Genomic DNA, 24961 nt, shown 5'->3' with positions numbered 1-24961 from the left:
TCGTCCCTGCGTAGAATCGTCGCAAGCAAAGCGTAAAATCGACGCGAAACTCTACGCGTTCCCGGCAGAAAGTAGCGAATAGGCAAAAACAGTGCAGCGCGCGATAAAACGCTGTTCGAAACGATTCCAGCGGTTTATAGCGGGCGAAATATGCGGTTTCTTTCAAGATAACTTCTGTCCACTTCTTGGAAAAACTGTGTCGTACATTCTTCGCGAAGAAATGCATTGTGAAACACCTGGCACGCTAGTTTTGTTTACTAGAATTAATAATAAACAATACTTAAAAATTAGGCTCAGAGAATAGCTTTATATTTCAATGATGCGAAGCAATCTGCTAAAAAGACCAGAGAATGATTACTATACAATGTGCAAAAACATCTGAAATCATCCTTACAATCAGTGTGTTTTAATCCAATAAAACAGGGGTCAGTGACCTGCTGCTCACGAGCTGCATACGACTCTCTTTAGCTAAATTATTGCGGCCTTAATCCGAGTCAAATTATTCAGACCATATTTCCATTAAATCCTTCACGGCTTAAATAAATGGATATTTTGAATAACAGAAATATGCGGGTGCATTTTAAAAGTTTAACTTTTATAATCGTGTATAATACATATGTACATATAGTAACAATATAATCAAACTTACTAGTCCAATGAGAAGTAGCTACATAGAATGTATCCCTACTATTTATGGCTCATACGTAGAGTCTTCAAACTCAGTTGTTACTTAGCAACCATCCCCTCCACTTGTTGACACCATTCAGTTACCGAGGTTGCAATAACCGAGGTCTACACATAACAAATTCTTACGTAAAAAATGTTTGGATCAATTCTACTTGGTTTGCATTCTATATCAATAAAAGATTCATGATCGTACATAAGCAGTACATATTTCTCGGATCGCGTCTTTGAGATATGTTTTGATAATGTAGATTTCAATATCCACCGATAATATTGCATTATCTAGTCGCGAATCTTTGCAACTCTGTTGTTATTTGCAATTTTATTTGTCAGATGTCTCGTACGATTTTATATTATCGCTGATTAATTTTGACATAATTATCATTTCCTGTGTTTAATCTTATATCTGATAAATGTCAACGTTTTAAAGAACAACATTTCTTACCATTTCATTACGGTTCCTAGACAGCTTGTAAATTAATGGTCTGTGTTACTGTTATAAGTAAATTACATTCGCCACAACTTGAATTTTTAAGCTCTACTCGGTCTCAGGTTAGGTTAGTATCAACATATGACTAACGCCGTTCCTTTGTTCCTCATTTTCGATTCAATACATTCGCTCTCATTCCTTCTTTTCGCTCAGTTCTGAATTTCTTAGTGCATAAATTTCTTCTGACGCGGTAACGAGTCATCGATACAAAGTAGACGACTAAATTCCATTCGTATATGAGTAAGAAAAAACGTGAGGAACAAGTTTCAGTGGCGAGTCACCGTACATATGAAAACTCAGAGAGACAGGCATTTGCGTCAGAACCGAGGCTAAACTTCGTCTTCATTCGCAAGTGCACTAGCCCTCGACCACGATCCTTTATAACATCTATCCGTCTCTCTCTTTGCACTCGTGGCAAGTCGAACAACGTGTCGTCGGTGCTAGCGAACCCGATCAGTACACTTGCACCGAACATCGAGTTTCGTGCTAGTGTATCGACCCGCAGCATGTGGTAACTCATTCTCCTTTCTCCTTTGCCGTTTCCCCTCCATTTTCCTTCTACCACTACGTTTCACGCTCCGCCATTCCTTGTCTCGGTCTCACCAACGCGTTCGGTTCGTTTCTCCTTTCCGTCATTCACCCCTTCCACGTCTCGCGGACCAGCGGAACAACGACGCCACCGCGGTCGAAATTCACGTGGACGGTCGCGGGAATCTCGACCCTACGACAACCAAGTACATTATCGTACATGCGCGAGAAAACGCAGGAACGAGCTGCAGCGTCCCGAGGCCCCCCGACGCGACGCCGAAACTCGCGAAATTCGAACGGAATTTTTCGCCACGGCACCGTCGAGGCTCTGATTGCGTCTGTAGTAATACGTTGGCGGAAGCAGACAAAAATTCTTGTCCAAATGAAAGTAAACCGTGCTCTTTCCCGTTACTCGTTGAATAGAAATTGGAACCCTGAACCGAGGCACGTGTGTCTACGTGTATCTAACGAATATTTTTATAATTAGACACCTGTACGTTGATAGATGTATCTACACGTGATACATTTTGTACAAATTGGAACAAAGGTCGAAGGTCAAGTACTGGAAACTAATCACAAAGTTTCTAGAGGTTAATTATTTAATTAATCTTAATCTACTATTCCGATAAAACTATATTCGTCTATGATCTTCGGCCTTCGAATCTCGTCTCGCGTCGTGCACGCAAATTGCAAAGAAACGATCCATACTTGATCCGTGGTATCATTATACAGAACCGCTTCGACCGGGAGTAATGTTCAGAAAATTTCATAGTCATCGGTTCTTCCTTTCTTGGGAACCTCGGCAGCTTTTTACGTAAGATAGTATATCCGCCGTCTAAGAAAAACGGATCAAATTAACGGTTTCACGCGTACTATTCTCAACGAGAGCGTAACTTCCGGTTGGCGACATAACAAAATAAAAGCTAAACAACTGTTTATTCGTTATTCGCGAAATACAAACCAGAGATTACTCATCGGAATCTTCGACATCAGATCATACACACATTATTTTATAACGAAATTCTTTTGTGATAATTATTATAAAATTAACATGTATTTACGATAAGATGTTATCTACACGATTAAAGAAGCTCAATATCGTTCAAGTTAAAAATGTTCCGAAATCAATATTTACTATTAAATTTAAAAAAAATAAAATGGTTATGAATAGTTCGATAGATCAACACCAGGGGCCGCGGTTGTATGGTACTTTTGTTTGTGGTTCGAATACCATTTGGCCCGTGTTCCGTTTTGTGGTAAGCTTTCAAACGGACCGCTGCGAAATTGAAGCGCAGGCCGTTGCTCGTTTCGATACATCAGGGCAACGAATTTAACAGATTTCATTGCGGTCAGTTGTCAGGGAACAGTTCTCGGGATCGGTTGAGGCTGAAAAAGAAACGGTCTGAGTCATACGTAATGAAAGGGTAGCAGCTACTCCCCAGCGGCGCGTAGTCAAGAAGCCGCGGGGGACGGTAGGAAGCGCGCGTGAAGTAGAGGGCCCTGATTATCGTAGTCGTCCCTGGCTGTCGACACGAACAGCTCAGTTCATTTCGTTGGCGGAGGCGAACGGCGGTGCACAGCGCGACACAGCTGATTCCAGTACGGTGTGTTGCGTCGGCTGATCGTTTCTCTCCGAGCTGTCAGTCGCAGTTCGCAGCGCGGATCGGTTGGCCGCGTTCTCGCGATTTCATCTCTGTCGCGTGTGGTTGCCGTGTGCGTGTACGCGGGGCTCCGTGACACGCAGAAAACTGCGAAACAATCGCGTACGACATCCCTCGGGGACGAATGCAGCTTCGCAATTCGGAAAACACCTCATCGATCGTCGGGAAAACGAAGGCGAGGATTAAAAGCACATCGTAACGATATATGCGTTTTGTATGTATATATAGACGTGCATACATGTGTGTATATATACATACATCGGGGTCTATCGAACTTGTACTTTAGTACTGTGATTACCGTGCGATCACGATTATCTTGGAAACGGGGAGTGCAGTGCATGGTGGAGCGACCGAACAAGGGGCGGAGAAACAGAGGATGCACAGCGTCATCGTCAGGGCATGAGTTCGGACGTTGCTAGAATAGCGAAATCCACGTTCGACCGATGGTGAGTCCGATCCCCCTTTTCCCTGCACGCGTTATTTTCGCACGTTGCTTCCGCTGGATTTCCAAGTGACAGCTTATCCCGCACTCCTGCTCCGATAGTGGGGTTAAACGCCTTTCTTCTTTGTCCACCAGGACTAGAACTTGTCCACCGCTTTCCGTTGTTCGCTCGTCTAACCTTGTATCGGAACGCGGAGCGGTTGCAAGAGCCGCGGACGTACGATTGACAGGCACCTTCGTTCGAACGATTTCTAACTTCACGACGCTTAAATGCATGTGTCGGTTTGGATCGTTTTGTTTGCATATTACAGGATGACCCACTTATTTTTCACGGTCCCTCTCAATGTTCCTACCATTCCCGTCTCTGTAATTGAGATACACGCACGACGAACCACACCGCTACCGTAATTTTATTTACGATGACTCGAAGGAAAAGAGCACATCAATTTTGTGCATATATCGCGCGAATCATTGATTGCATTGTCCAACGTGCCGTTGTCGCGAATTTTCAAGTTACGGGAGAAAAATAATAGTTCTCGGGTTCGATTCTTGGCACGACACTCGGTGCTTCCAGTGGATAGAGTTACGTCCAACGTGACTCGTCGCAAAACTTTCCTATATTTTTAAGGCGGATATACCCTCGGTGCACGTGGACGGAAAATTATTCGGGAATTATGGCAAAATAAAGATTCGATGATACGGCGGAATAAGACAGCCTAGAGCTGGATCGATGCCCTAAAGAGCACGATTTATTGTCGCGATTCTGCACGCTACACGTGCTCCTTAACCTCATAGAGTCTAAATTTTTGTTTCTTTTTATTTTACGCAAGAAAATCAGAAGGAATAAATGAGTTCGTTTCAGAGTTCAATTTTATGGAATGTATCGTAGGTATACGACATTCGTTACTTCAACTAATTATTTTGTTTTGAAAAATAATCGATCAATCTACGTAAAGTTCAATGTACAAAAGGCATGGGGGAGGTTAAGAAATACAGTCGAATCGAACTAATATAAACCGCAATTCCGTGTCAACTTACGATTCAAGGGGGGGTACGAAAATAATATTTTCGTGTAGAAAAATGTGCATAATGTGCCATTTGAAAATGAGAAATAATATCTGTTTCGTGTTTTTAAAAATTACTCGATCATGATTGGAAAAGATATAAATTTTGTTGCTCTTGGTACAGATTGGTATGTAGATTAGTTGGTCTTATCGTACGTGATGATCATGAAAATAATTTGGCATTCTGTCCAGGTATTCCTGGTGGACTCGTCAGTAGGGCTGACCCAGTAATCCTTGCCTTAGAAGCGAGTAATCGCTTCGACAGCCTCCTGTTTCACAGATTTCAGAACAGACTGTCGTCGTAATCGCTATGATAAGAAATCTTGCACATTCGGTAATTCCCAATCACCATAAATTTTCCACGTTTCAATGAGTGTACTTTTCTTACGCCATTTTGAACTCTCCAGGAACGATATGCTTTGCACAAAGAAAATGAATGACATGACATCTATCACTGGGAAATTAAATCATAATCATCGTGTGGTAAATATCATTTATTTGTTAGTGACATTTTTGCTGACAGTTTTTCCTTAAAAGCTTCCTTTTGGTAGTCTTAAATTAAATAATTGTTCTTATTTTTAGAGTGCCTTTGAAACAGTTTGGAAACCGTTGCGTTAGAGAAATCGTGGATTCTATGGACGATCGTGGCCATTGACCCTTTGCGATCCAGACCGATTTAGGCGTGAGAGAATATCGTACCATAATGCGTCTACGAGTTTGTTGGCCGAGCGACAAAAATATCGTACGCGATCCTTGACCGTCCGCACGAGTGTTTGTGGCAATCGCGGACCGTTCGAACGTTACCGACGATAATAGCACGAAACTCATTACGGACGATCGTCCCGCCAGGTGAAAGCACGAAAACGCGCAGGTGTCTGTTTCGCGAAAACGTGCTATACGTGTCGCGTACAGCGATGATCGGTTCAATTTCTGTCACGTGTTCGCGTTTACCCATTTCATTCTCAGGTTACGACCAAGAAAAAAAACATAATTGCTTGTATACCGTTGCAGTTTAGATAAAATGTAAATATCGAAAATTGTTCCTCTTGCTTTTCGTCGGTTGATTATGTTGCATTTATTTATCGCAATACTATTAACGATTGATATGGTAATACATTCAACTTTGTCGCGAAGCCTTTGAATATATTCATAGATTTAAAAGTCTGACCCTCGTCCACGTTGGCTCTCTTCTGAATATCAATTAATATCAAACAAATATTAACGTTAACCAAGATCGATTGCGTGTTTTGAATTATATAAGTAGAGAAATCATCTTGTTGTTGGGCTTACTCGCATCTGTTCTGTTTCTTGTATTGTTTATTATTTGAACCTGTTCTGAAAAACTATTATTATTATAATGAATTGTAGACATCATGTATAAAGACTTGCGATTTTAAATAATTTATCTGTTCTCATAACTCTTCCAACGCTCGTGTTTTGTATCATATTTAGAATTAAAAAATGTATGCACATTGTCATTATTGTGCCGTGCATATCCTAAGTAACAATCATGTTTATATTTCGCGCCGCAGGGTCAATGCTAGTTTTGTTGTCTGAATTCACATATTGTAACCAGCTTCGCGATCCACACTGCCATAACACATGCCACGTGCTTGTTCGATCCCCACCATCTCATGGTTGCCTTCAAAGCGCTTCTTTGCATATTTCTTCGAAACATTACGACCGTTGATCATCACATGATTGGCTAACAATACTGCCCCAGTTGGGTAAATTTTATGTACGAATAATGAATAAAAATTTTTAGATAAATCAATACACAGAACATGTTTAAATAATAAATCAACGTCTTATCGGGTATTATAGAGTGATTTACTTGCAAATGTAACATTGTAAAAGGATGTTTAGTATTTAACATCACTGTGATTCGCGGAAGATCGCGTAGAAAGAACAAAGTTCGCTTGATCGATCGGACGAAATTATCATTGATCCCTGAATGATTGTTCATTGATATCAAAAGAATTCTAACATCCGTGCAACAATGTTCCTTATCATATCTTTCTATACTTTGTACTCGTAATCGAGTGGCACGGATAGCACTTGTGATTGAAATGTACAACAGCGCTCGAGTTACATTAATTCCGATTTTACTATCTGTCATTAAGAACAAATAAAATCTGGGAAACAGACGATTACAAGTGGAACGAACTTTGATGATCGCTTAAGAATACTTCCTAGGCCAAGTGAATCGAAAAACACGGAATTTTTATGAATTTTTCAACAAAAAAATCTGTGCAAAATACGGCCAAAGGAAAGCCTTTTCAAAGGCTTATGAAATACAAATAAATGTTGTAAAAATGAATCGTTTAATGTCAGAAAATTGAATGATGATGCTCTTGAATGACTTTATAAAAATTGTTTAAAAATAACAAAGCCATAACAACTTTATCACGCAGGTGTTGATTACAGTACGTATATCGAAACTGATCGTTGGAAAAATGTCTGGTAAAGGCAAGTGTTGAACCAATAACAAAAGCGTGTATTAGCCATCGTGTATTATTGTATGAAAAAAATTTATTTAAGCTAATAAGACCTGTGTCAATTACGGTGCAAAGTTTCGAGCTAATATCATAGAACAGTTTTCGATTTGAAAACTTTCAAAGACGTCTCCCCTCTTTCGTAGCCGGACTAGAATACCCCCTTTAACACAGAAGGTGTTCTTTCCTGGCGTTATGCCAATTTCCACTGTTACTGTTTTCGTTATCTTCAAAAGAGGATTAAAAGCCTTTAGACGGGAAATCTATGTAGACTTTGCATAATAGATCACGCGAAAGGTCTAACGTTCCCTCGAGATTCGAATATTTTACAGTACCAGTACAATCATTTACAATGCGTATCAATAAATTGTGATTCAACCAAGATCGATCAAGTGGTCCATCAGGTTTATTGGCAAGCTTTTCATTTTCGTGTCAATTTCATATCTCGTAGGCCCTCGAGAAGATAATTGTTATTTACTTGCCAGAACTAAACGATCGAACGATAAACGCTTAATATCGCTACTATTTTTACCGATTCAGATTCCTTTAATTATCCCATAATCCCATTTATCTCAATCGTCATCTAATATCGGTCTCAGAAATTTCGAGAATCTTTTTTACGATACTTGAGGTAGATTTATTCACCTCACGGGAACGTGACGGATAATGTTAGGACTTATCCTCCCGTTAATGCGCGGCAATAAAGCCTAAAAGGATAGAAAACGCAGCTCCGCGGGCAAAAAGGAGAAAGCTCTTTGTCCGCGGACTCGTTTTGACAGTTCCAGAGAACTTGCTTTTAAATGCACATGATTCATCGATGTCCTCAGGACTCTTTAAAAGCGTACGCGATGAAATTCCTGTCGCGCTTTGCCGCGGCCGCCTGACAAAATGTCTGACGCTTCATTCGTTTGTTTACAAGCAGGGGGGACTGTTCGAAATTTGCTTCTCGCGCGATGAAAAGGCCTTATCGATATCGACGGGAACGGGAGCCCTTCCTCGAAAACGTGACGCATCAGAATGCATTGGTTCGATAGTTGTTTTAGGAAGGACGCGAGGCAGACGGTCGTGAGCTGCGTGCCAACACGGTACATCGGCCAATAGTCGGTGTTATTTAGTACAGTCGTGTCAAACTTTGGCCAATTTGTACCTGGCTGCCATGTCGCGACAAATACGAAAATCGTCAATTTGTATTAACAACGACTTCACGTTTTGCGTGATATTTTTGGTGGAAACGGAATCACGTGGCCTTCGATCGCAACGATTAATAACGATAGAAGAAAGAGACCTGTGCTGGACGTTGAATCGGTATAACAAAGTTTCGTCCATCGGTGGAAGGCCTCTCGTTCTTTGTATTGCACGTTACCTGACGCACGTTCTCGCGTGACGCCTCGATTAACTTCTCGGTGACTGGTCGACGCGCGAGCAACAACATTTCTCTTTGTTTCCCGCGACAAAGAAAGATCTCGTCGAACGCGGTGACGTTCAATGGGGGCTACCTTGTTGTTTCAGCATCAGCAGATGATGGCAGATCTGAAGAATCTCACTCTGGGCGGCGGTGGAGGATCCAGGTACAGCGGCGATGAACAAGTTCAGTTCATACCAGGCGGAAGTCACCAGGTGACGATCAAGTCCCCTCCACCCACGCTACACTTGGAGAACCTCAACAATGCAATATTCAGGTAAATTACTCATATACCGATCGGACTATAAGAAACGATCGACCAAAGTTTTGTCCACGTTAGAAAAAAATAGAGTTTTGCTGTAAAGGAATGCGATAGCGTGGGTAAACGTTTCAAGAAAATTCCTTTGTCGAAGTTCAAGCCGACGAAGAATTGCAAAGGTTCGTTGCCGCGATACGTACATATTTACATAGCGACTCGTATCCCCAAAGAATACTACGAATTACAAGTAGCAAAGATATTTGAATTTCGAGCGACTTGGATTTGCATACGAGACCCGGGTATAAAGTCTACAAAAGAGGATAAGCCTGGACTACGGTTTATCTTCATCGATCGTTTCTTACGGAATTTCTCTCGTAGATTAAACGAAGCGTATGCATATGCCTTTTAAGCGATTGCATCTTTCTCTGACCCTGAAACATCGTCTAAATCGAGACAGTATTTTTTTTTTTCTAAGGTTCCATCGTGAACAAGGCAAGACACGAACAGTAGCCTCGTACGTTTGTACAATGATGCAGAACAGTATACAAAGCATTCAACAAGATGGACTGAATACGGTGATCTGGAAGTTTGCTTTTTCATTAGTTTGCTTCAATTCGGGTTTCAATGATACCTTTTCAAGCAGTTTGTAATAATAACTGTCCAGCCTGTTCCTCGCTAATAGATTTCGAATCAACGAAATTGCATCGAAAGCGACGAGCGGTGACAAAGGAGTCTCGTACCCTTAAAAGTAAACAAAGATTGAGTCAATTACCTAATTGCTTTACTCAGTATTTCGATGGCTCATGGCACGCATATTGTATGTCCACACTTTCAGCCACCCCTGGGAAAAATTTTAATAGAAGATTCTAGAGGCCAAAGTAAGACGAAAATCAAGAATATAGTTATTAAAAAATGAAATTAAAAAATTTCGAATCGTTCTGAAAAAATTATTTTTAGTTCCAGGGGTTAATTACAATCAATTATTGTGAATACACATACCTCCGAAATCCTATCCATTTTCGAGAAAAAAATTCAGGAAGCGCGGAAATTTTTCGGGGAAATTAAAAAATTTCGAATCGTTCTGAAAAAATTATTTTTAGTTCCAGGGGTTAATTACAATCAATTATTGTGAATACACATACCTCCGAAATCCTATCCATTTTCGAGAAAAAAATTCAGGAAGCGCGGAAATTTTTCGGCGAAATTAAAAAATTTCGAATCGTTCTGAAAAAATTATTTTTCGCTGCAGGGGTTAAATACAATCATTTTTGGTGAATACGCATACCCTCGAAATCCTACGCATTGTCGAGAAAAAAATTCGAGTAGGTGGAGAAATTTTTGGGCGAAATTAAAACAGTTCTGATCGTATAAATGTTGTATGTTTATCATTGTAGTGCGCCTGTACTATGGAATAAAGAATATTGTAAAGACTCTATGGCGTAGAACAGCGACCTTTTATATCTTTCAAACAATTATTACAATATATCGAAAGGGGGGTTTGCCAAGTCGATTGTTTTGAACTTTGATCTATGATTACGATGCTCTGTGACTAACTGCGAGCACGTTTAACTGGACGGTCACAAATAAGTAATGATATTCAGAATGAAATCATCGAATTCCAAGCAACTGTTCTGCATCCGTGACCTTTGCTTTCACGCCCTGAACTAAACTGCAATTCTATTCTATCGGATGGGTTTCATGGTACAAACAATGAATGAGATAGAGCGCGGTCATCGAGTCGACATCGAGCACGCGAAGTGGCTACGTATGTACATCCCAAATATGTCTAAAACGGAACTCAAGGTTCTCCCCATTGATCGCGGTAAAACTTAGGCTCCGTCGAAGAGCACTTTTCCTCGTTTCTTTCGTCGTGCACCGCTCCGCCGTTCATAGATACGAAATCGTTGAAAAGTTCTAAAGGAACTTCTTCCGCGATTTGCCATTTAATTCGTATCGCGTGGAATAAAATAGCATTCGCGTGGTGATTACATGTGTTTCATTTTGGAAACGAAAAATACGTTTGCAGTAGGAATTGATAAACAAACACGTAGAAACAAATGGATACTAGTCCTCCTTGAGTTGCTTCATGAATTTAAATTTATTTTTTATAAAATCTATAAAGTGCGTTAATTAATTCTGGTTTGAAAACATTGACGTCGATGTCAGATTTAATTGTGCGATAGGGCATTCTTAGATAATTAATTTGGCGAAATTTTAAGACTGATAAAAATGTGATCGACCGTTGTTGCGACTGTCGATATCGATTATTTCTCAATTTTACCGAAACCTTAAAACTAGGATTAAGTGTGAGATTAAATTACACATGACAAACCGCAATGTGCTCGTCTAGTATGGCTTCTATAACTAATTTTAACCCGATAGGAGACACGTGTGGCGAAAAATGAGCCACGATCGAACCCCTGTTATATTCCACAGCTCGAATTGGACGGATACATTTGCTGATTTTTCGTCAGCCTCGTCGGACAGAATATATTTTATTAACGTTGCTCGTTCTATGAATATTTGAATTCGTTGTACCGTGGCTCGCACCAACTTTTTACTGTTCCAACTCTGACTCATCCTTTCGTTTCGATCACACACAACATATCCTCCGTCTATAAATAATTCGCGTACATTGCGTCGTTGAACGCCTTTTCGCGATACTTTTACGCGCGATGAGAGATCTTTAGGCCTTTCCTTGTTGAGAAAAGGGACCATTAAACGTAGAATTTCAGCAGAAGCCTGGAACTCGGTAAAGTGGCGTTGGGCGAACCGTTCTTTATTAGTTTCACTTAAACGCGGAGTTCGCGGAAACGTGAGCCAACAATTATTTAACTGCACGAGTCGCATTGGTCTGCAATAATTTCCGAGCATGGAAACTGACTCACAATTTCTCGAAGCGTACGGGAAATTCTTTGTCAAAGACCAGGGAAAGAAACAGAGTTTTAAGACCAAAAACACGTTAATATTATCATTAAATAACACATTTACGATCGTTTTATGTCACAGTTATATCAACAGATTCTATGTTTTCTTCTTCAGTTCCTCCAGTGCATTTTTTGTTCCTACATTTACATTCCATTTACATTCTGATACTTGTTAATTGCAGACCAATAAAAACCAGTCTTTTTTAACGCAACAAACGTAGGAAAGAAATTCTAAAAAATAATACAAATCACGGCTGTTACGCGTTCGCGACTAGAATTAAAGCGTTACATAAATCACGTGATAAACAAGACGCGTGTCACATAAACTTACGTGATTAGTTAAACGCATGGTAACGAACGTGTTAATAAATTTTCGAATGATAAATGACGATTAAAAGCATAGCGTGGTTCTAAAGAAAACTACACCGGGTCGACGAACTTATAAATCCGAGTGTGATTGTTGCAGATAATATTTTATGCAATGAGACTCTCGTTTCGAGTCGTGTGCACGGACACGTTAATTCGAGTTTCGTTTAGCGTCGTAGAAAAGTTTGGACACCATCGTCGTGGAATAAGATTCTAAATCGCGTGTCGTGAAACGTTCCGTCTTGTGTTACAGTGACTCGCAGAACAATCTCCCCTGCAATTGCAACGGCAGCGCGACGAATGGCGCCGCGGTTGCGATGTGTAGCAGCAGCATGTTCGCGAGGAAGGTACCGAACCATAGTCCTGGCCAGGATGGTAAGAGGCCAGCAGTGACACTGACGCACCTCCCGAAGAGGCCACCGGTTGACATTGAGTTCAAGAACCTGGCATACAGCGTATCCGAAGGAAGAAAGAGAGGTTGATATCACAAGCCTTCCACATTCCAACAGAATCCCCTAAAACTCGAACCAAGTCACTACTATACGCTGAGATTTTGGTCTCGATTAGAAAGCTTGAGCAACTCGAAATTGGAGCAAAGAAAAATTGTCTGGAAATCCTTACGAACCGGAAGTGTCAGAGTTTAATAGGCGCTATGCGTCACGTTTGCACAGAATGCATCAATCGGAGAAAAACTGGACACAAATTGAGTCTTCTCGGATCAGTAAAACATAGGGAAAATTCTGTGATCTTAATCGTTATCGAGGAAGTAAAAATAAAAACAAATAATAATAGAAGGGTTAAGCGGGCCGTGAAATGGGTCGCGCGTTTGATATACCTGTTTTTAACCCTTTGTCCTGTGATATCGAGCTGGGCACGCGATCCATACTCGTATTAAAAACTAATTGGAAATAAAATTATATCTCCGATCGTACTTCTGTTTTAACATGTCAGAGATAGCCTTCGATTTCCATAGCCGCCATATTTCTTACTCCATATATAGTTTGTATTCAATAGCGCTTTGCTAGTCATCGTCACAGTTGCTCGACAGGTTGAAATTATTAAAATTTATTTTAAAGAATTCTCAGTTCGATTTATTAGTGGTAAAAGTCGTTTAAATGATACTGTGTTTTGTGTCTAATGTCATCGAAGATGATTCGAAGACGCATTCGGTAGGCATTTCGTCGAACAACGCGTGCGAACGACCTAGCTAAAAAGAATCAATAGGGACGCTCGTACAGATTCCTGTTGCGGTCTGGATGCACCTCAGAGGTGCAGCTGCACCCGGAGGATCCAGCTGCCCGTGAAACCGACGGTTTAACGTAATTTCTATGCCTTATCCGCGGGAACGCGGCGAACTTGCCAAGAGCCGCGGATTCTATTTTGGCAATGCGAAACGTTACGTAAATCGTGAAACTATAGATCGATAGAGAGCTAACGGAATCGAAGGAAAAAAAGTGGGCGACCTTAACCCTACAACCTGCGATTATTTATAACCGCTAACCGGTACACCCAGGAGAAATGATTTTTCCCCTGACGCAAAGAAATTACCTACCTTCGATTTACCTCTTATAGAAAATTATGAAACAATTATAAATGTATCATTTGTTCGCGTAATTTTACGTCGCAGGTTACAAGACGATATTGAAATGCGTGAACGGAAAATTCCGATCGGGAGAGCTGACCGCCATCATGGGTCCTTCCGGCGCCGGGAAGAGTACGCTCATGAACGTTCTGGCGGGTTACAAGTGAGTATCGTCCTCGACATTTGCGCCGATATACCGAATCAGAAACGTATTACGTGTAACGTCGCTCTCCTCGTTTCCAGAACGTCTCACCTGAGCGGCTCCGTGCTGATAAACGGCAAGGACAGGAACCTGAGGAGATTTCGGAAGATGTCCTGTTACATAATGCAGGACGATCGTCTGCTGCCCCATTTGACGGTGTACGAGGCGATGACGGTTTCGGCGAATCTGAAGCTCGGGAAGGACATCAGCGCGAGGGAGAAGAAAGTAGTGGTGCGTTGGTGAAATTCGATTTCCTCCTCTTAGAATGTTTACGAAAGTCGACGCTTTCTAACGTAAATCCGTGTACCGCGCAGATCGAAGAAATCATCGAAACACTTGGCCTAAGCGACGCGAGCAACACGCAATCACATTGCCTCAGCGGGGGCCAGAGGAAGAGGCTATCAATCGCGTTGGAGCTCGTGAACAATCCACCGGTGATGTTTTTCGACGAACCCACCTCCGGTTTGGACAGTTCGACCTGTTACCAGTGCTTAAGTTTGCTCAAATCGTTAAGCAGAGGAGGTAACTGTAACAGAGAATTGTTTATATAATAATCCTCTGTCAACGATGCTTCTGGATAGTTTGTAAATGCTTGTACCCTCGATTTATTTCAGGAAGAACGATCATATGTACGATACATCAACCGAGTGCTCGATTGTTCGAGATGTTCGACCACCTGTACCTTCTGGCCGAAGGGCAGTGCATGTACGAAGGTAACGTCGGAGGTCTGGTCCCCTTTTTGTCATCGATGGGTCTGGAGTGTCCTGGCTATCACAATCCAGCGGATTATGGTGCGTAGAGATTGCAACTAGAATTTCAATGATACCCCAAGGCCTCCATCGTCTCCTCCCAAGCTGACATTCAACATCAACGCGTACAATTTATCTATGCTAATGAGACTCGACTGATTCGTTTACTTTTCCGCTGATACAACTTACTTAAATCGGTTACAATGTAGCCTTGCTTCGAGAAATTCATGTAACGTTCGATCCATTTTACAAGGTGACTTCCCCGATGGGTGTGTCGATATTTAAACGAGCCCTTGTAAGCTGTATACATTGAGAAATACTGTAGAGATAAAGAGGAAGTCATTGACTAGTCCAGCGATTTGGTGTGTCAAACCAGTTTGTTCATAGCATTTTTGAGAAGAGGATGTCCACTACTTAAACAAAAAGTAAGATAGCATACGTTTTTGCACAGTGATGGAGGTGGCGTGTGGCGAACATGGCGAGTGTGTGCATAAATTGGTAATGGCCGTGAACAACGGCAAATGCGCCAATTATCAGCTAAACCAGGCTACGATCAACGCGGTGCAAACTGTATCGAACGACATAGCGAAGGAATCGCCGCAGCAGGAGACGAAATCCGAGACTGCCTTGATACCAAACGGGGTGGTGAAGCAGCCGAACGGCGGTACGGTGATCAACATGCCGATCTCTTGCACGACATCTTTGCTCGACAGCGCCGAGAGCATAGAGATGAAAGTCGGCTTTCCAACGAATAGCTGTACCCAATTTTGGATCCTCCTTAAGAGAATTTTCTTATCGCAAATAAGAGACATGGTTCGTGCATTTACGTTTACGAGAACCGAGACCCTTTTAACATGAACCATTCACCTGATCGAGCATTCTTTCGCTGTCGCAGACATTAACGAGAGTAAGGCTGATTTCGCACATAATCGTTGGGTTTCTCATTGGTGCGATTTATTACGACATCGGCAACGAGGCCTCGCAAGTGATGAGCAACGCCGGTTGCGTCTTCTTCACGGTGATGTTTCTCATGTTCACCGCTATGATGCCTACCATTCTCACGTGTAAGTAACGCCTGACGATCGTCGTGTTTATATCAATGTTAATAAATAATGTTTACCGATATGCAGTTCCAATGGAAATGGCCGTATTCGTGAGAGAACATTTAAATTATTGGTATTCCGTAAAAGCTTACTATCTTGCGAGAACCCTGGCTGATGTACCCTTTCAAGTAAATATAACGTTCATAATATCCAGTGGTTTTCAAAAGTTGCACCTTGCAAAAAAGAGTGGATAACTTAAATATTTTTTTATTAGAGCAGCGTCTTGAAGAAAGTTTGAGAATCACTGGCATACACTTTAAATGTACGCTCAATGTAATCTGTTAATCCTTCTTTTTTTTGCAGATAGTGTATTCTATAGCATACGTTGTCATAGTGTATTTCATGACGTCGCAACCATTGGAAACGAATAGGTTCATAATGTATTTAACTATATGTATATTGACAGCATTAGTTTCTCAATCCATCGGTTTAGTGATAGGTGCAGCGTTAAGTGTGGAGGTAATATTAACGTGCCGCGTACGATTTACGTATTCTCGATTAGAAATGTAACGTGTTTCTCGTTTCAGAGCGGAGTGTTCATTGGCCCAGTTTCGTCGGTGCCTATCGTTCTGTTCTCCGGTTTCTTCGTCAATTTCGATGCCATTCCAAAGTATCTGAAGTTTCTTTCGTACGTGAGCTACGTCAGGTACAGTTTCGAGGGCACCATGGTCTCAGTGTATGGTTATAATCGTGCTAAGCTCAAGTGTTCCGACGCCTACTGCCACTTCAAGAGCCCGACGAAGTTCCTCGAAGAGATGTCGATGCAAGACGGCGTCTTCTGGATGGACGCCGTCGCGCTCGCGGGTTTTCTGCTTATCTTGAGAGTGATCGCCTACTTTGTACTCAGACTAAAGTTACGATCTCTTCGTTAAAACGTGCAGTGACCGAAGGGTGATCAGTAATTGACACACGACGATGTCACGGGTGTCCGATGCACCTCGATCTCGGTCGAAGATCACGCGAACTGGTGTGTACGGTACCGTGTTCCGGCGAAAATGGTCTTCGCGACACTCACGATTACGATTCTCAGTTTCTTTCCTCATCGAGAATAGACGCGTACGTACGTAAATCGGAAGACTGCGTTCGGAACGTTTCATCAATGATGCAAATGCTTCGTAGCGTTAAAACGAGGCCCACATTCCCGATAATGCGTTCCGAGCGCGAAACCAGGAACGAAGTGTGTCATGGCCGGTAACGTCGCGTGGCGAGTAACGTCGAGAAGGCTGATTGAAAAAAAAAAGAATCGTACGCATAGAAACATTTAGGCATTTCTAATGAAACTAGACTACGCAGAAGTTAGAGTCAAGTTGTACATCCATCGTTGATAGATCGAGACGAGACCACCGTTGATAATACGCATCGAATCGATACGCAAACATTTATAGCCAATTACTACAAACTCGCCAGGAGCCTTAGGCCCGTTCAAGACTCATGGTCCCTCCAACGAGCGCGTGTGAATCGCGCGAACAAGATAGACTTTTTCAATAGATAAGCAATAGAATTTACGGATCGATGGTTAGAACGGATTCTTTATTGTTCTCGTGTTTACATCGTTCGCCACATTCACTTAGGCTATGGAAGATGGTGCCTCGTAGATATGCCAACGAATACACGTAAAGACGGATAATCGTTTATCTCGTTGGGGTACCAAAAACAAATTTCTGCGCCCGATACTTTTCTATGTATCGACGAGGCACTGTGTGTATAGTGTAATTTGTACTACGAAATGATTTATTACGTGATCGCGATCAATCCTTACCCATATCGTCATTCCATTAATAATTATAATTCGGTAACTATAACGTTTAAGCGGCAAAAAGGAAATGGTAAGCATGTATTGTAAAAAAAAGCTCACACCTGACCAATCACTAGCTGCCTGTGCGTTTGCTTTTAAGTGAGAGTACTGAACATTGTTACATTTATTACGATATAGTACGATTAATTACAGGGAGGGGGAGGAGAAGGCAAGGTGAAGGGAGCATACATATTACAACAAAAAAAAAAACAAAAAGACAAAAAATAGGCACGCGAGTCCGTACGTTAACGAATTTAATAAGATTATTCTGGTTTTGGAAACTTATACAGGAATTATTTTCACGGCCTATGCACCGCTTGTATCGCGTCGGGTTAATTTATTCAACGACTGATAAGACAAAAACCAATTATAATTCCGCTGATTCGTTTTCTTCGCATTTGGATCTCATATCGCTGTACAGCAATTTATCAAGAGTCGCGACACGGCCAAGTACAGAATAATCTTAACGTTATAGCCGATGAATATTGTTATCCTTGGTTCGACTTTCTAAACTGAAGTTCTCCATGGACAGAAATGATATTTGTTAAATAATAGTCATATAAATATTTTTATATTCCCAAATATTACATAGAAATTCTACGTATAATTTTTTCATCTAGGGTAAACGATCTTCGTCGATACGATCGTCTTCTTCGAAGTTTAAGTTGTGTTTAATTTATCGTACCGATAGGGATGGGTTGAAACTGTATTAAAATTTAAATTTCGATACGCGCTTGTTATATTCGAGGCGAATAGCTACGTAAAACAGCGACAGTACTTATCGCATACGTACTACTAATTAATGTAGGAATTAACAACACGAAACCTTCAGAATCGTACTCCTTTACTCGACTCGAGTCGTTCTCAATTTTGTCAGAACTTTAGTCCGCTTTTAATTTCCACCTTCGAGTCTAAAAATCGATCGAACACGGATAGCTAGGGACTGTAGACATTTTTACGACTATTACGCAAAGTAGAACGATTTTCGAATCGTCGAATGACGTACGCCGACGTAGCGTTTCCGTAATTAAAAAGGTTTGTACCCAGTGAACAATTCGCGCTTCGCGTGCAAATGGTAAATTAAGCTGTAAAAAACGTAATCGAAGAAATTATATCTTACGAATCGTAGGAAGCGGGATGAAAAAGAAGTTTCCATATTTTTAGACTCGCTATATATATATATATATATATGTATTATTATTATCGTTTGTACTTTTACTTAATATTCTTAACGTAAGTGAGCAGATTGACAAAATATCTAGGCAGGAAACAACGAGACACTGCATTAATACGTGCGAACATTTCGTTTCTTTTTCTATCTTTTTTTGTTATTATTACTATTTTAATTGTTGTTGAACAACCGGTAGTAAACATCGTATCATGATCGAGTAATCACTGTTGAAACTTGAACCGCGAGCTTGGAAATCGTACGATTTATTTTCACTTTGTTACAAATGCGTTTCAATGATGGTAACTTGGAATGTCTGTGATTTAGTATCAGCAAACGATCGTTTGGCGTACACGCAAAAGAATTCTGTAAAATGTACATAGAGAGGTGTAATGTATAGGAATCTACGAAAGCGGGATATAGAAACGGCGCAGTAAAATCGTTTAGGTACAACGAAAGTGTAACAGTTGTGCTTTTTTGTACCAAACAAAAAAAAAAAATAAGAAAAAAAACGAGAAAGTGTTCGTTGTTACGTTGAAACGCGTAGACATGTATATAACTGTTTAGATTTCGGCCCGCGTCTAGCACGTACCGAAAGTGAGATTTACAATGTACGGAATCGAATTAACAATTTACTTCTACTGTAACATAGCTGCTATACTAACCTTAACGATTGCGGATGCAAATCATGATACCGAGACGCAACGTGCACAGAGAGCCGAGATCTAAACCCGCGTTACGGTCGTTTACAACTAGATCACAATTGTCATTCGTTCGGGTGTTAGTTTTGCAGAGTCAGCCGATCGTTCCTTAGTTTTCGCGCGAGTTTAACCTTTGTAAATGCTGCGCTATCGTGTTCGTAGCCAGGAGTTTAACCGACGTACGGAAAACCAGCAACGTGTCAGACTTTATCAGCACACGTATCCGCGCGCATTGTGTTCAAAGCTCGCCAAGGGCTGAGACTGTACTAACGAACAAGCAAACTTTTAATTACACGCGACTTACTTGCGGGCAGGACCTTCGAACAAATAATGTCACACCACGTATGCATATAGATGCGCAGCATAGGAGAATTGATTCATAAAAATTTCCGCTTCTGGAAAACATACACGTACACACACACAGAGAGAAATACATACACGAAATCGTACCACATACACGTCGTTATACAATGCATATTATCCGACCATGCATCGCGTACAGTACATGACAATTTTTTCAAGTATTGTAATTTTATATGAACAAACGAGTATACGTGTGCGAGGCTGTGCGCATGTGTGTACGAACATCGGAGAGTGTACAAAAGGAAAAGTGCATGGAAAGGAATAAAAGCAATTACACACGCGAGACCGGGGGAATGGAGATCCTTGCGATACAAATTTTCGAGTACATAATGTTCCATGTTCTAAGCAAGGAATGTCACGTTTATACTAAAGCACAAATGAATAAACCATCTGTATAATGCGTACGACGATCGGCGTCATTCAATTAGCAATACATTCACCTTTAATAAAAACACGATCGGTGTGCCAGACTCAGCGCGATCAATGGCTACGTTTGCATTTGCAACGAAACGATTTAAATTTACAGCCAAAGAATTCGTCATACACACGTGGGATTTCAACGGCCAATCTAACGCCGGAGCGTCTATTTTAAGCTCGCTTTTGCCAATGCTGCCAAAGCAAAAGCTTCGTCGGCTTTTTAATTTCTTTCGTACCGGGGATTAGAATTTTACAAAGCACGTTCACGCGTCGCGACACGCCGTGGAAACGTTTCTCGCGTTATATTCGTTTACGGTATTATTTACGTACGATCGAACATGCGTGTGACTTTCGGCGTTCTTTGAAACGTGATTTCGAATACTGTTTAAAATAACGCAAGTTGGCAAGAATTCCAGTGCGGTCCATCGAATCTGTGAAAAGCACAGTAATCAGTTGGGTAATCGTGCAACGGTAATCGAGAGATCGAGAGAATCGTGAGATATGGAAAAGCCAATAGTACGCGCAAGGGTGGTAAAGGTTCTCGGTAGGACTGGTTCTCAGGGGCAATGTACGCAGGTCAAAGTGGAATTTCTGAACGAACAAAACAGGCAGCTGATTCGAAACGTGAAGGGTCCTGTGCGAGAAGGAGACATTCTGACCCTGTTAGAATCGGAAAGAGAAGCAAGGCGACTACGTTAATTCAAACGGGAAACGACCGTTCTCCCTAAACGAACAAAAGACAATTCGAACCTTTCCAGGTACACACGACCGTTATACAGATATTGGAAGCATTCGATAAAGGTGTGGAGCGAGCGTTGTTCCTAGAACTATATTTATAGCCGCGTGTTCGGTTAAAAATATATCGCGTTCGACGATGGGAATACAGAAAAATTTATTGACGATCGAATATTCATTTCCCAGGTCCTACGAGCAAAAATGACGATCCTTACCCAGAAATTGAAAGCAGCATTTGTTTTTATATACACGTGTTTTTTAACGAAACATAAACTCACATATATGTCAATGACGCCAACAGTTACGATAACATGTCTGGCCGCTACATAAATGTAATTAAAAACTATTTTCAAATAAAACTTAGTGCCTAAAAATTTGTGGAATGGTCCGCGTAATTTTTTCGTTATTTACCTGAGAACATTTTATAAACTTTACTTTGTTTATTTAATTGAAATACACGTACCAATAATTGGCTAGTTTGAGAAATTTATATTATTTCAAGTTGTTTGCATATAACGAGTAGATTGTATTGTTCTTTATCAAACAAATTGTTTGTATTTCTTAGTGTATTATTTTATCATTTACTCCAATACATACAAATTTCAATGCCCAAAACATAGTAATAACTTTCATAGCCTATTGATAAAAATATTGAAAGTATTGATAAATAAATCATCAGAGATTTTGGAAATATAATATTATCTAAAAGAATGTTTAACAGATTGACAAAGAGAAGATTCTAAGAAGGTTCTGGAAACAAAGAAATACGTTACAGAAAATGAATCCTTCCTTTCCTGCCTGGGCGAGTCCCTACCAACGGTTTTCGCCTTTGTCGATGTACGACCAATCAGCAGACGTAATTTTGATTGAGCGAGAACGCAATAGTTTTTTATGTACACTGATTTAACAGAATAAGTAAATGATTTTATGCAATCAGCAGTAAGAGAATAAATTAAGAAATTTAATGTGCATAATTTTGATACTGTTTCATAGGAATTAACATTATAAAACGACAAAATGCGAAATACGTGACGAAAACGGTGAGTAAAGATGGCAGCACTTTCGCTAAACGACAGCGGATCGTTGCACGAGCGTCGCCCGGATTTCAGTCGAGCTTGGTCGTCCCTAGGGTTCGGGTGGTGTTAGCTTTGCTCTTCAAATTATATAAGGGGACTCAAGAATGGTTTTTTCTTAACTGCAATAGTTATTTCGACCAAGCTGGCTACCAGTATACGTTTCGTACTAAAATGGTGTATTTGATTTTCGCGTCGCGAGTGTATTCGGTTCATCGTACATTCTGGAAGACCGTCGTCCCCTTTCCCAGCTTTTCTTCCCCTCTGTCTACATTTGGGTAAGGTGAAAATTGTTAATTCGGAGCCGTAACGTTGAACGAAAATGGCCGCCATCTTTTACGTATCAGGGCGTCGACTGGCGTCCATTTTCTAGACGATACGTAACCAAGAAGTATACGATTTCCGTGCCGCGTCTACAAATAATCGTTCTTCAAGATATTTCGTGACGTGCACCGCCTTTACTCGAACCGATTTACGCGACGAATAGACAGATTTCTTTCTTCGTTCCCTTTTCGGCCCGTGTCGTGGTGGGGATCGTACGCGTAATATCGGTAACCCATTAGGGATTTCCGCGATTGCCATTGGAACGGAAGCAATATCGATATTTTGTCCTTCGTAGGTGCGATTGTACATATATTTTTTGCTTCTTCTTCATAGGCAAAGTTCGCACGTAAATTGGATAAATACAGACGTATGTATTTATTCCATTTGCAATTACACCTTTTCCTCGGTCCTCGTGACGACGTGTCGTCCATTATGGAAAATGTGACCGAATAGCACAACTCCATACGTGGATAATCTATCCATTATTGTAGTTTCGTATCGATTCCGTTAGCTTTCTTCAAATTTTGAGACAGCTATTCTGCATCATGGCGGCGAAACGTGTACTAAATCTTCCCCCTTTATCACAACCCAACGAAGGAGCAACCAATGGTGTTAGGGTTTTCAAAAGAACTGCCTGATGAATTTCGTTGTTAGGATTTTCAGACGAAGTGCCTGATGGATTTCGTTGTTAGGGCTGTTGTTGTAGGGACAATCCACCACATGAAAGTCGGTCGAATATGGAGATAAATGTACGCACATGTTTCGGTAGTATGCCTAATAAGACGCCGCAGGACGCTTATTTATCAGTTAGGATGTATAGATTAAGACATTTAGCTAGGATGTCTAGATTAAGATTTTTAGAATAAGATGTTTAGAAATGACAAAAGAGGTTAGGGGGATGGTTATCACCTCTACCTCTTTTTCGGGTAGGTACAGAAATGAATCGTTTATTCCAGTTGGAATCGAGGATTCGAAAGCCACGATGATACATACCGTGGCATTTGTTTTACAAAGGAAGGGCGGATGGGACACGTTTGGAGATAGGGCGAGTCACCATTTGCAGCAACCTCCTCGTGGTGTGACTTGGGAAATTCGTATTACTCTTGTAATACAAATTTGCTAATGGCTGCATAAAAATTTCTTGATATATTTCATTTTACGAAATGACGGCCATGGTCATATTTAATTTAGTAAATTTCTATTGGTGAAAAGAAATCTATTGCTAATAAATGTACAATTATGTTTGTACACTAATTTTTAATTCTGCTGTGTTTATTACGCAGAATATCGGTTACTATTACATATATGTTTGTTATAATCTATTTTACTTTTCAGATTTATTGAAAATAAAAGACGCTCTACCAATTTTCTCGTGTCCATTCTATAACACCCATATCAAACAGTTTATCCTTAAAACTAATAAAGAAACATTATCATTCATAATTTCTGATTGTTCAAACTACGTGTAATCTTCTTTGATCCTCTCCATAATGTGTGTTGTAGAATAATGTTAGCTTTAAAGATACTTTTTGGAAAAATAGGAATTAAAAATCATTAACACGTTGGTTAGCTGTTTTCGTGCATAGAAATTGTTTCAATTTTTGCTGAAATTTTATTAAGAATGATAGAAATATTTATATGTTCAATAATTTATTTCATAATATTCCCAATGTCGGTAACTGTGTTCAGAATTTTATATATAATAGGGTTTTCTTGTTGCAAGTATTTTAGAAAAAACAGCTGTAGGTTCGAAATGCCACTTGCTAGGGATTTCAAATATTTTTATTCGCTCTAGATTAGTTCATAAATTTTGATACACATTGTCGTTCAGGATTTCACAGCAGATTTCCTTCGTATATATTTTTACATGTTGAACAATTTTCTGTTACGTGTTATATTAGTATTTTATTATAATTTGTTCTGCAAGATGCTTAGTCTTCCATTGTTAAATAAAGTATTCTTCGATATAATCTTTGACGCGTAAAGATGTACAATTAAATAATTTAAATTTGCCAAGATATTCTTCCTATATTACACATATGCTTAATAATAATCAAGGACTACATATTAGGACATTACTTGCTTTGGTTAGTAACTGGTACATTTATTTTCTCCGTCAATGTCGTTACATTTTTTGTTGCTATTACGCCTTAGTACAAGCGAAATTTGATCCTTCTGAGAAGTCTCTGGAAACGAAGGAATATTTCCCCCCTTTCAAAAAAAACGACATCTCGCTATCCTGTCTGAACAAGTTTCTACCGGAGGATGTCGCCTTCGTCGATGCACAACCAATCAGAAGATGTAATTTTGTTTGAACGAGGAGTCAACAGTTTGTTTCGTTCTTTGATTTAACAAAATAAGTAAATAATTTTATGCAATCAGTAGTAAAAGAATAAATTAAAACATTTAATGTGCATAGTTTTAATTCTGG

At 40.4% G+C, this 24961-nt stretch overlaps 2 protein-coding genes across 3 annotated transcripts; both read left to right on the top strand.

Annotated features, from left to right (window-relative positions):
- The first annotated feature begins 3269 nt into the window (after window positions 1-3269).
- LOC122396631 (ATP-binding cassette sub-family G member 4) lies at window positions 3270-17947 on the top strand. Its single transcript, XM_043395618.1, has 12 exons — window positions 3270-3809; window positions 8874-9043; window positions 12572-12795; window positions 13946-14063; window positions 14144-14333; window positions 14417-14624; window positions 14717-14893; window positions 15303-15664; window positions 15747-15915; window positions 15982-16082; window positions 16258-16413; window positions 16482-17947. The coding sequence occupies exons 1-12, from the start codon at window positions 3807-3809 to the stop codon at window positions 16824-16826; spliced, it is 2223 nt and encodes a 740-aa protein (XP_043251553.1). The 5' UTR covers window positions 3270-3806; the 3' UTR covers window positions 16827-17947.
- Window positions 17948-18082: 135 nt separating this feature from the next.
- LOC122397349 (40S ribosomal protein S28-like) lies at window positions 18083-21495 on the top strand. 2 transcript variants are annotated; one of them, XM_043396850.1, is made up of 2 exons: window positions 18083-21156; window positions 21320-21495. In XM_043396850.1, exon 1 carries the CDS (start codon window positions 20900-20902, stop codon window positions 21095-21097), a length of 198 nt encoding a protein of 65 aa, XP_043252785.1. In that variant the 5' UTR covers window positions 18083-20899; the 3' UTR covers window positions 21098-21156; window positions 21320-21495. The 2 variants fall into 2 exon arrangements, with proteins under 2 accessions (XP_043252785.1, XP_043253617.1); XM_043397682.1 differs by having other exon boundaries at window positions 18083-21199.
- The last annotated feature ends 3466 nt before the right edge of the window (window positions 21496-24961 follow it).

This window comes from Colletes gigas, unplaced genomic scaffold, assembly GCF_013123115.1.
Source record: "Colletes gigas isolate AHSC1104 unplaced genomic scaffold, ASM1312311v1 Colletes_gigas_Sc00001, whole genome shotgun sequence".
NCBI lineage: Eukaryota > Metazoa > Arthropoda > Insecta > Hymenoptera > Colletidae > Colletes > Colletes gigas.
This window is presented reverse-complemented; position numbering and strand designations above follow the sequence as displayed.